The 12396-nt window shown below is 34.6% G+C and overlaps 2 protein-coding genes across 2 annotated transcripts; one reads left to right on the plus strand and one right to left on the minus strand.

The window, feature by feature from the left end:
* Positions 1 to 3290: 3290 nt before the first annotated feature.
* LOC119663706 (putative nuclease HARBI1) lies at positions 3291 to 4097 on the plus strand. The gene is made up of 2 exons (XM_038073316.1): positions 3291 to 3780; positions 3835 to 4097. The coding sequence occupies exons 1-2, from the start codon at positions 3327 to 3329 to the stop codon at positions 4095 to 4097; spliced, it is 717 nt and encodes a 238-aa protein (XP_037929244.1). The 5' UTR covers positions 3291 to 3326.
* Positions 4098 to 10173: 6076 nt separating this feature from the next.
* LOC119663722 lies at positions 10174 to 11924 on the minus strand. Its single transcript, XM_038073327.1, has 2 exons — positions 11169 to 11924; positions 10174 to 11133 (listed from the first exon to the last, which is right to left on the minus strand). The coding sequence occupies exons 1-2, from the start codon at positions 11922 to 11924 to the stop codon at positions 10174 to 10176; spliced, it is 1716 nt and encodes a 571-aa protein (XP_037929255.1).
* Between the last annotated feature and the right edge of the window lie 472 nt (positions 11925 to 12396).

The following is a 12396-nucleotide window of genomic DNA, read 5'->3' on the forward strand; positions in this document are numbered from 1 at the left end:
TCCTGTCTCTTCCCCGCCATCTTAATTAAACCATCCAACTCAAGATTATCATAATCGATTAACGATTCCCTAGTTGCGTCATTTCTTAAGCCCTTAATAGAGCTTTTGGAAGCTAGAATTCTCAAATCTGTTGACAGATCCTTCCTATCCGACTCTCCCCAGCTGGTGTGTATTATCTCCAAACCATCCGATAACAAACCTTTCAATCTGCTGCCATAATTACTGGCCGATTCCGCAATTCCTTGGTTTATATTGGCCATCTTCGTGCGAACTTGTTTCAGAGTGTTTCTCTTATAAAAGCTCCGCTGGATATATTCACAAAACTTGGTGATTGTGGCAAAGTCTCGTCTCCCTATCTTGGAATACGCTGGCCCACGGAGATGCTGCTTCAAACAGCGAATAATGTTGAGAGTATTATCTGAATTCACTTCAGTTCCCCACTCTTGCTCCACTAGTTTGCATTCTTTCACAAATCTTTCTACCTTTGCCATTAGCTCCGGTCCTTCTCCTCCTGTGAATATCGGACAGATGTTATTCACTGAGTTCATTATCGCCGTTACTTTTGACATATTGGAGCTCGTTTGATTTGTTCTTGTTAATTCTTGGATCACTTCAGTTTGCGTTACTGGCAGCTGTAATGTATCCACGCTCGGAGTTGCAGGTCTATTAAATGTGTCCAGCTCTCTCCTTGTGTTTTCCAATTGCACCTTCAATGTTTCAATAACGTGATCCTGTTCCACTAATTTCCCGCTCTCCGTTAACTGCTCCGAAATTTCCTCCTCCGACTTGCCTAGATTTCTAAGACTCTGAATAAGGCTTTCGTTCTCCTCTTCCGCTGTTCCTAAAAGTTCGGTCAACTCCTCTTGTCTTTTCCTAAACCTTGTACACTGTACTTCTAATCCGATCTTAGCCTCCTGCAGCTGTATATGCTCTTTTCGTTGTTCGTCCGATTCAATATCCTCCACTTCCTCGATTAAATCCAATAGATACGTTTTCTCCGCTAGTTGTGACAAACGTCTCGATTTTATGGTGTCCTTATGTATTTGAATAAATTCCTTGTTCTGTTGTAAAGAACCTAATTTCTGCCAAGCATGTACCTGGATGGAGACGATGAATGTACGAAACTCATGGACCTCTTGCGCTAACTCCTCCGCTCTTGTTGAGCGTCATCCATCTATCCGTATTACTATATACTAGTAATAGCGATCCGAATTCGAATAATTCAAAATCTTCAACGCTTAATACCACTGAAGACCAGATTTGAGAAAAACAAAATTTGTGTAAATGGAAACCTGAATATTCCAAAATAATAATAAAGCTTAATATTCGAATATCCTCCAACTGAATATTCGAATCTTGTTATCAACTGATTACTTGAAACCAGTAATTAGATATTATTATGATGTAAATCTAGTGATTGGCTCAAAACTACAAAACCATTCCACTGATTCAATAATCAAAAAGGGAGTAGGAGAAAAAAAAATACTATACTGAATTAATTTCGTATATTTTAAATAAATATATAATTCTTTTACATCATTCGAAAAAACCGTATAAACCGTATAATTCGAAAAATTTACCATTAAATATTGAATTATTATTTATATGATTTAAATAGATATACCATATATGTTTATTATACCTTTAAGACCAATTCACATTCTTGATCCCAAGTTAATAAACACGATAGTAAAACGACTTCCCAGGGCTTAAAAGATTCAGAGTAGAGAGAAAAAACAATAGAACAAAATACCCAATAAAACGCCTTCCCAAGGATAAAAAAAAACGACTTCTCAAGGATAATAAAATTCAATAGAGAAAAGGAACAAAAAATAAAGCAAAAATACAGCAGCAGTGATTCCGCTGCTTGCTTACTCGGTAATTACCGAATGGTACTCGTATTCCCCACGAGCATTTTTCTCTCATTGAGAACATAAAGCATTAATTTGAGAATTGAGTTATGCAAAGTTTTGAAAACACTCAAAAAATGCAAAGCGTTGCACCAAAGTACTTTTCAATGAAAAGCAAAGTATGAAAAGAAAAGTGAAATATTTGACAAAAAACTGCTTTCTTTGCAGTTTCTGTTGCACCAACACTTTTTACTTTGCGCTTTGCAAAAGTAAACTGCAAAACTTTTCAAAAAAACTGCAAATGATTAATTCACTTTGCAAATTTTGCAAAGTGATTTCTTTCAATGCGTAAAATGAAAGAAATCATTAATAAATAAATAAAAATAGTTTTAAAAAAATAGAAAATTAGTTTAAGCAAATATTATTGCTGTTTTTGAAATAAATTTAGTTGCAATAATTAAAGGGATATATTACCGGACAATACTTTTAAATTGTGAATATAAGAGTTCAGTTTCTAAAAAAACTTTATAATACATGTAATATAAATATTTTATGTGAATTATTGTTCAAGCATGAACACTTATTTATTATAATGAACAGTTTATTATTATTATAAGTCTGTTATCGTTCAAATTCTCCGAATTATGAACTAAGAAAAAACATAGGTAAAAAATATCCTATAATAGCTAACATTGTAATATTTTTAAATATCTAATTATCCGTATCTAATTATGATACTAAAAATATATTTCTAGAGACAATAGAAGAAAAAATCACAAGTACCCGTACTTCCGTCGTTCTTTGAACCTTTTTTGAAATGCAATTAATAACAATACAGTCCACTAAAATTAGTGATAACAGACAACATATTATTTTAACGTTGATAGTAAAATTAGTTAGGTAATTTTGTATAAATTGAGAGAAATTTTCTAAATAAAATTAGTAATTTCAAATTATTGAAACCGTGTACTTGATTGTTAATGGTATAATTATTGTGAAAAAAGACACTTTAGTTACTAAAAATTATTGTGAAAAAAGGCGCTTAAGTTATTTAAAGTTATTTTTGAATTAAATAAAGGTAAATAAAGTTTATATTATATTTAAATATAAATATTTCATGTGGTTTCTTTCTTAGTTAAAATGATTCGGCATGAAATTTTGTTTGGAGAAGATGATAGTCAAACAGTAGTAAATCGAGTAGTAAATCCAAGAACTAATTACAATTTGTTCTTGCACAGCATGGAACATTTCAGATTGAAAAACCATCAAATTGAATTTATTTTAATTAAAATTGGAAATGAGTTACAATACAATAGTGAAAGAAATCATTGTTTAAGTCCGGATTAACAGCTATTAACAACTTTACATTGGCTGGGTAACGGCTGTCAATACCATGGAATTGCAGTTATGCATGGAATCCATAAGTCAATTGTATGCCGCACAATTCACAGAGTATTAGACGCTGTTATCAACAAAATGCTTAATGCAACTATATGCTGGCCGCCTAATACTTATGAAATTGCGCAGCATTTCTTTGAAATTGGTGGTTTTCCTCAGGTTGCGGGTTGTATTGATGGTACAATGATAAACATTGATGCCCCAATGGAAAATGAGGCGCAGTTTGTAAATAGACATGGAAAACATGCCCTAAATGCAATGATGGTGTGTGGTCCTGACCGTAGCTATTACGCCATAAATTGTTCTTGGCCTGGAAGTGTGCATGACTCCAGAGTGTTGAGAAATTCACAGCTGTTTAATAATTTCGAGTCTGGTTTTCGTCCATTTCCTGGCGCAGTACTACTTGGTGATAGTGCTTACCCATTGAAGGATTGGCTAATTCCTCCTTTGCGAAATAATCCAACTATTCCACGAGAGCAGAGATTTAACAGATCACATAAAACTACAAGAAGAATTGTTGAAAACAGCTTTGGTAAATATTAATTTATAAACAATAGAAATAAAAAGTAACAAGTTTTTTATGCAGGAATACTTAAAGAGAAATTTCCTTGCCTCAATCACTTACGCCTACAACCTGAAATTGCTGCAAAAGTTATTTTAACTTGCTGCATACTACACAATGTGGCCATAAAGGCAATAAGCAGCACAACTATGGCTGACTTCAGTGACATTGTTTCAATAAATGCAGAGGATGCAGAGGAAGCTGAAAATGAACACGTGGAGGAGGTCTTTGAAGTTACATCGGGAGCGGCTAATAGACTTCAATCATTATTAGCTTTATTTGACTAGCATAAATTTCCATAATAAGATCCATGAATTTTTATAAGTTTAAAATTTTATTTTATTAATTTATATACATTAATTAAATATTTATTTATCTTATTTAAAAACGATATTTTAAATTAAACATACGATTTAATTAAATATAAGTTATTAAACTATAAACTATTAATAAACTTAAAATAAAAATAAGTTAGATTTTATACTTTTTACGCTTTGTACTTATATTTACAGTAATATTTATATTTATACATTATATACATATATATACTACTACTAAAATTTAAAAAATTTTGAAAAAATAATATTAAGTTAAAATATAAAAATTAATTCCATAAATTTCTTAAATATTGACTTTTATTGAATAAAATTGTTTTTTTTAAATTTTGCTTTTTTATATTTCATTTCTAATTTTAAATATCCTTCCTTTACTTCCTCGTAAAGCTCCGACGACGTTCGCTTGCGTTTTTTTAAAGTGTTTTGCTTAGGAGGTTGTTGCTGCTCCGACACCGACAATTCTTCGTCCACACCACCACTTTCTGCTGCTGCTATTCCGACTATTGACGGATTATCTTCGCCAATAATATCAAGGATGTAGTAGTCGGAAGAGTCAAGTAGCATTTCTCGACCTCCAGCAGCACCAGTTTTTTTCATATTATCGCGTTTAGTCTAAGAATTAACTATTAAAATATTTATTTGAAAACATAAAAAATTAATCATTTACCAATGTGCGAGACTTCCACATCCCAAACAACGAATCGCGGGCATAACTCCACTTGCGGTTAGTTCCAGCTAACCCGAGGGATTGTGCTTTACGCAACACTTCCGTCCAAGCATCAATTTTCTCTTGCCGAGAGCACTTGTTGCCTTTAAACGAAGCAAATAATAAAGCCTTTTAAAAGAAATAAGCAAAAATTAATATCATTTATAATAAAAAACGAAACTAAATTTATTTTTTTAAATTGAAATATTTTGTAATAATGCAAGTATGTATAACACTTGACTTGACTTTTTGTTTTTTAAATTTATACACAACTATACAAATATTTTAGACGCAACAACCAAAACAAAGTCAAATAAAACCGGTACAAAATATTTAAATTTATATTATTGCAATGAATTATGCACAAGTAAATAAGTTTGTCCTTACCTTCTTCTCCTTTATTAACTCTAACACCGCAAGTTTTTTATTTAATTTCAATTGCTTACTCATTATTATATTATAAATTACCACCGAATTACTTGCACTCAACAATATAAAACATTCACTAAATATTTCTTTGGCCAAATTTACAATATTATGAGCGTAACATGAATATTAACTTGAAAACGAGAGAGAGCGAAAAGAGAGTCATGAATTCTAAGTAACGAAATTTGTTGCTTTTTTTCAGCTTGGTATGCATACATTTTTTTGGTGTTTTTGGGTTTTGGTGCTCTGCACTTTAAAAAACAAGTATACATACAGAAACGAAATGCTTTCAATAACCAATACAAAATGAAAGTGATCTAATTTTTTGGTGCAACGCTTTGCTTTGCATTTTATGCAAAGACTTTGCAGTGAAATTTTTATTTGCAAAGTGCAAAGTAAATTATGTTAAGTCTTTGGTGCAACGCTTTTCACTTTTACTTTGCAAAAAAAAGTCACTCATAAATTTTGCGAAGTGAAAAGTGAAAAGTGTTGGTGCAACAGGGCCCTGATATCACTAAAAATGGTAACTCAATATTTTTCTTCCCACCTATTTTAAAACATTTAGCAATAAGCATTACAAAAATTGCGTATTTCTAAGTACTTACGGAAAAATTTTGCAATTTTAATAAAAAATCAATAAAACCCTTTCCAACAAATGTTTCACGACTATCACTGAAATAATGAATGGTTTAAGAAAATCCAATGTTAATTAAAATTAACGGAGATTCGTGAATATATACAATATTATTACAAAAGAGACGCGAATGTCGTGGAAAGGCTGTGGTTATTTCTGAACTAACAACAGTTGCGTTATAACCGTGAAACGGTTAAAACAATTGTTATTGAGACAGAAACTATTGATAACAATACCAACAATGTAATTGTTAGGTAGGTAGCAGCGCTAACTTATGTGTACAAAAACAAAAAAAATGTATATGGAAGGTTCAATAATATCTGATTATCTTACACCTATTGAGAAACTGGAAGATTTAAATTCTTATAATATTGTTCTTGGTACAACCGATATACTACTTTCAGAACAACTTGCCAACGCGGAAATATAATCAAATATAAAACTTTACCTCCAAACAATGTTATATTTGGGTTAAAATCAGATAATGTGATGACAAGAGCTATTTTTATGAAACTTGATTCCAGTAAAAACAGCTATAATTATTTAATTAGAAATTAAAAACAACATCATTATTCATGACTTCTAGTCGATAAATGAGATAAAAAGAACGACTTCACAGTGAATAAAAAGATTTGACAAATGCACTTCAGCGCATGCCAACCGACATACAATTTGAAGCAAATAAAAATACGAATAGTTTGAAAACAATATGAAATCTAAATAAATAAAAGTTTAAAAAACAAATTTTATTATAAAATGCGAAAATGTGCGCATGCAACGAAGATTTTTATTTACGTTATGCCAGAATCCAGACTTAAATGATAAAGAAAGTATGATGGGAGAATTTATGATGATTATACACATATTATAATAAACGAGAAAAAAAAAATATAACAAATAAACGTATTAAAATTAAACTGAAAAAAAAAAACGATGAAACAAAAAGAAAAACAAGGTAGATCAGAAACCATAAAAAAAAATAATTAAATACAAATATTATGCTCCATTATAAATAATAGTATTTTTTCTTTTATATTTTGTTTTTCTTGTTATATTTTGGCAATATTTAAAACCGTTTACTTTACCTAATGTTTTAGTCTATCTTAAATGACTTCCTTATTATGAGCACTATTTATTATTATTTTTTTTTGTTTTTACTTATGAGCCAATGTGCACATAATATAGAATTTTATATATAATTTTTAATTGCAAGAAGAACATTTATTTTAAGTATTTTTATTTAAAGTTTGCACTAGTAAAAGGCATTTTTAAATTATAATGTCAAATTTGTTTACTGTCCAAATAAAAAATATCTATTTAAATTTGTTTTTAAGTTTTTGTAACAGTTTTGAAGTAACGTCAAAATATACAAATACACAAGAATATATTTATATATATACACAAAATATATGTTTTGTGTGTATAAAAACCCAAAAAAAAAAATTAATATTAGTTCAATGCAATATGTTTTAAGTTTATTAAAAATCGATCTCACAGATCTCACACAGAAATTCAAATGTACCAGTTGGCTGCATACAGGGTCAATGAGAATGCATTATTGATATTTTATTTTCATTTTAATTAAATTACGATATAAAAATTTCATTCGTAATTACGCAGTGACAATATTCATTTTTAAAGATATGTCGTTGCTATTGACACTTATTTTTACTTTGTATATTATTGTCGTTAATATTGAAAATGTGTTCTTAACACTTTGTAATCCACAAGTAACAGAATTTAAAATACAATGAATTTAACTTAAAATTTTTACTACGCTATTTTTACAATATAAAGTTACAAAATTGTTTGCTTAAAATTTATGCTTACAGGTTCTACTAAAAAATCTCTCTACTACTGCGCACCAGTTATCTACCTCTCTTTTGTGTGTCTTTTTATCCGTCCCCTTCATATCTCTCAGGGATGCCAGATGTGTTGTTTGGTTGTACTTGTTGCTTACTTACGTTTCACTTACGTATCGTAAATACGTTTGGGTAGACACCACATTACTCCCCTGCCAGTGATTGAGTTATGGACGATATCACGATAGATTGAAGGTAACGTATTTTTGGGGCAGACGTGTGGTTCTTCCACTTCGTGTTGCCTTGCCAGTATTTTCACTTGGTGTGCTTGTATCGGAGAGTTGTGTGTCGTTTACATTCGCCTTCAGTTCGCTGTTTGGTAAGAATGCTGCTTTTAGGCGGTCGATACTTACGCGTACTTGTTTTCCTTTTACCAGTAGTTCGAATGTCTTATCAGACCGACTTACAACTTTGTATGGCCCCTCATATGGTGCTTTCAAAGGTGGTCGTACTGCATCATCACGCAGGAAAACGTGAGTACATTTTTGTAACTGGTGTTGTACAAAAACCTTGTCCTTTGAATGTTGTGATACTGGGACAGGGCGAATGTTGTTCATGGCTTGTCTGAAGCGTTTCACGAATTCTGAACATACTTGGTCGTCTTTGACTTCCTCAAAAATATCACATGGCAGCTTTAGTGCGCTACCATATACGATTTCTGCGGGTGTGGCGTCCAGATCTTCATTGTGAGTATTTCTTAGGGCAAGGATGACAAGTGGAAGTACTTCGGTCCAGTGTTGGTCATTTTTACACTTTAAGGCTGTTTTTAACGTACGGTGGAAGCGTTCGATCATGCCATTGCTTTGTGGATGGCGAGGACTTGATCGCAAGTGTCTTACGCCTAGTGTGCGTGCCAGCTCGTTAAAAAGTTGGGATTCAAACTGACGACCTTGGTCAGTGGTGATTTGCGTTGGTACTCCGAAATGTGTTATCCAACCATTAATTAGTGCAGTAGCGACTGTTGAAGCATGAATGTCTTTAATTGGGATTGCTGCCGGCCATCTACTAAATCGGTCGATACAGGTTAAGCAATATGTATATCCATTTTTGGCAGGTAGTGGTCCAATTAGGTCGATATGTATTGCTGCGAACCGTTGTTCTGGCGTTGTAAAACTGCCAATTGCTGTTTTGTTGTGCCTAATGACCTTTGCACGTTAGCACGGGATGCATGTTCGTACCATTCGAGTGATATCCTGATTCATATTCGGCCACACGTACCGCTTACTGATGAGTTTAACAGTGGCTTTTTTACCTGGATGTGAAAGGCAATGCACGACATTGAAAATGTGTTGTCGAAATGGTTTAGGAATGAATGGACGTGCATTCACTGTTGACATGTCACAGGCGATAGATATTGTTGCGCCTGGAATAGTTATAAGCTTGAGTTTGAGCGCGGTATTGTTGCTGGTTAAGAAATCGTTGGTCTCATTATCTGTTTTTTGACTTTGAGCCAATGATTCAAAATTTATATCTCCGTCTTTGCTGATCACTTCGATACGAGATAGAAGATCTGCCACTATGTTATCCCTTCCTGAGATGTGACGTATGTCAGTTGTGAATTGACCAATGAAGTCGAGGTGTCGAAGTTGACGTGGAGATGCTTTTTCAGGTTTTTGCATAAAAGCGAATATGATCGGTTTATGATCAGTTAAAATAGTACATTGTCTTCCTTCTATAATATATTTGAAATGCTTTACCGACTGATATATTGCAAGCAGTTCACGATCATAAGTACTATAGCGCTTCTGTGCGTCTATCATCCGCTTGGAGTAGAATCCTAATGGTTTCATTTGTTCGTTGCAAACGTGATGAATTGCTGCACCAACGGCGAAGTTACTGGCGTCTACGTTTAGAACTAAATGTGCTTCTGGTAGTGGATGTGCCAGGGTTACTGCGTCGGCTATTGCTTGCTTACATTGTTCAAATGCAGTCTCAGCTTCTTGTGTCCAGACAATAAGACTTTTGTCCTTCTTTTTGTTGCCTTTGATAACCGCTTGCAATTGACCTTGCATCACCGCTGCGTTTGGAAGAAATCGTCGATAAAAATTCAGCATGGCCAGGAATCTACGTAGTTCGTATGTTTGTACTGGCTTTTTGAATTTTGTAATGTGGTTGATTTTCTCTACTGGAGGACTAACACCATCTTTGTTTACGCGATGTCCTAGGAAGGTCACTTCGTTATTAGCGAAAACACATTTACTTACATTAATTTTTAACCCATGCTGCTGGAGGCGTTGGAATACCGTTGTGACATGTTGGTAGTGCTCTTCTTCACTGCTGGACGCGATACAAATATCGTCAATGTAGCAGACGACGAAGTCTAGACCTGAAAGAACTTGGTCCATGTAGCGTTGAAATGTCTGCGCGGCATTGCATAATCCAAATGTCATCACGTTGAATTCAAAAAGACCAAATGGCGTGATGATCGCTGTCTTTTTTGTCTTCTGCAGCTATCGGTATGTTGAAATACGCTTTTTCGATGTCTATCGTAGTGTAGATTGACTTGCCGTTGAATGTTTGTGCGAAGTCTTGGATGTGTGGGATAGGATATCGGTCTGGTAACGTTTGTGAGTTGAGTTGTCGATAATCCCCACATGGTCGCCACGTGCCGTTCTTTTTAGAAACCATATTCAACGGGCTAGCCCAATCGCTCTTCGAGTGGGTGCAAATTCCATGACTTAACATGTACTCGAATTCTTGACGAGCTATCTGTAACATACTTGGGTTCAGCCGCCGAGCGCGTGAAAAAACAGGACGTCCGCTAGTGTAAATGTGATGTTGAACCGTTGTTTTTGTTGTGTTCAACGAATTAAATGTTAGTGGTGAAGTCAGGTCCTTGAATTTGGCCAGGAGTTTCTGGTACTTGTTGTCGCTGTTGACTGAAGAAACTGGAGAGTAGGCTGCAATTTCAGCTATGCACAACGTCTGCAACTTCGTTTGATTGTCGATAATTCGCTTGTTAGCGACGTCGACCAATAAGTTGAAGTTTTTGAGGAAGTCGGCTCCTAGTATTGGCTTTGACACGTCAACGATGGTGAAATACCAGGCGAAACTTTTCCTCAGCCCCAGATTGAGTGTCAGAAGTTTGGAACCATATGTTTTAATGTGTGATCCGTTCGCTGCAAACAGTGTACTTGTTGTGGGTTTGGATTTAGGGTTAGCGATTGCGGTTATCGGGAAAACCGAGAAATCTGCGCCCGTATTCACCAAAAATTTGTGTTGAGTCTTTTTGTCAACAATAAACAGACGGCTTGACTTATAACCACTAGCTTCATCTACCGTCTCTGACAAAGCTGTTTTTAGTTTTCCGTTGCCTTGTATTTGCAAGGCTTGGTACATTTGATTGCATTGGCACCAAACCTGTAATGGTAGAAACAAAGAGGTTGCTTACTAACCTGATTTGCAGAACGTGTGCGGATGTGCTGGACTGGATCACGATCTGGAGTTCGGAATCGAGGTCTTCTATTTGAGTATTGTCGCTGCTTTATTTCAGCTACATCTTTGCTCAGTTGTAAAACGGCGTTTTTTATGGTTTGCATTTCTTCAATTGATGATGACTGTGCTGATTGAGAATTTTTTGCACCATCTACAGTGGCTCCAGAACCATAACTCCCCATCTCTATCATTTTATCAGCTTGAAGTGCGCATTTGTCAAGATCACCGTCAGCGATGGACACAACAGCTCGCACTGCAACGGGCAAACGATCTAGCCAGAATTGTTTCAGTGCGCCGTCATTCATGGCTCCAGCTGCTAGGTCGCGCATAGTGCGAAGTAATTGTGATGGCTTGTTGTCATGAAGTTCGCAATCGAGTATGAGTCTGCGTAGCTTTTTGTTTTCAGAGTCAGCAAAGTTTTGTATCAGGCGATTCCTTATTGCGTCGTATTTGTTTTGCGATGGAGGTGATCTTACAATATCTGCAACTTTTCTTAGTGTAGACCCGTCCAACGAACCAATCACGTAGTCGTATTTCGTCTGGTCTTGTGTAATGCGTGCGTTGCGAAATTGCGCCTCCATCTGCAGGAAGTATAAGTCGGGGTCGCGTTTGCAAAATACCGGCGGCTGGACACCTATGCGGCAAATTTCTGCCGGTGTTGTACCATGCTGTACTGTCGTGCTGGTTGTTGCGCTGACTGCTTCGCCTTCGTTCATGATATTTCCGCTTGTTAAGAATTTGCGTTGCGAGACTCTGTTGCTGCTACTTAGCTTTTTACAAATTGTTGTTTTAACTCCGGCATCACCAAATGTGGTTTTAATTCCCGGAATCACGTCGGGGTCACCAATTTGTCGTTGCTATTGACAATTATTTTTACTTTGTATATTATTGTCGTTAATATTGAAAATGTGTTCTTAACACTTTGTAATCCACAAGTAACAGAATTTAAAATACAATGAATTTAACTTAAAATGTTTACTACGCTATTTTTACAATATAAGGTTACAAAATTGTTTGCTTAAAATTTAGCTTACACGTTCTACTTAAAAAATCTCTCTAATACTGCGCACCAGTTATCTACCTCTTCTTTTGTGTGTCTTTTTATCCGTCCCCTTCATATCTATCAGGGATGCCAGATGTGTTGTTTGGTTGTACTTGTTGCTTACTTACGTTTCACTTACGTATCGT

This window comes from Teleopsis dalmanni, chromosome 1 (genome assembly GCF_002237135.1).
Source record: "Teleopsis dalmanni isolate 2A chromosome 1, ASM223713v2, whole genome shotgun sequence".
Lineage (NCBI taxonomy): Eukaryota > Metazoa > Arthropoda > Insecta > Diptera > Diopsidae > Teleopsis > Teleopsis dalmanni.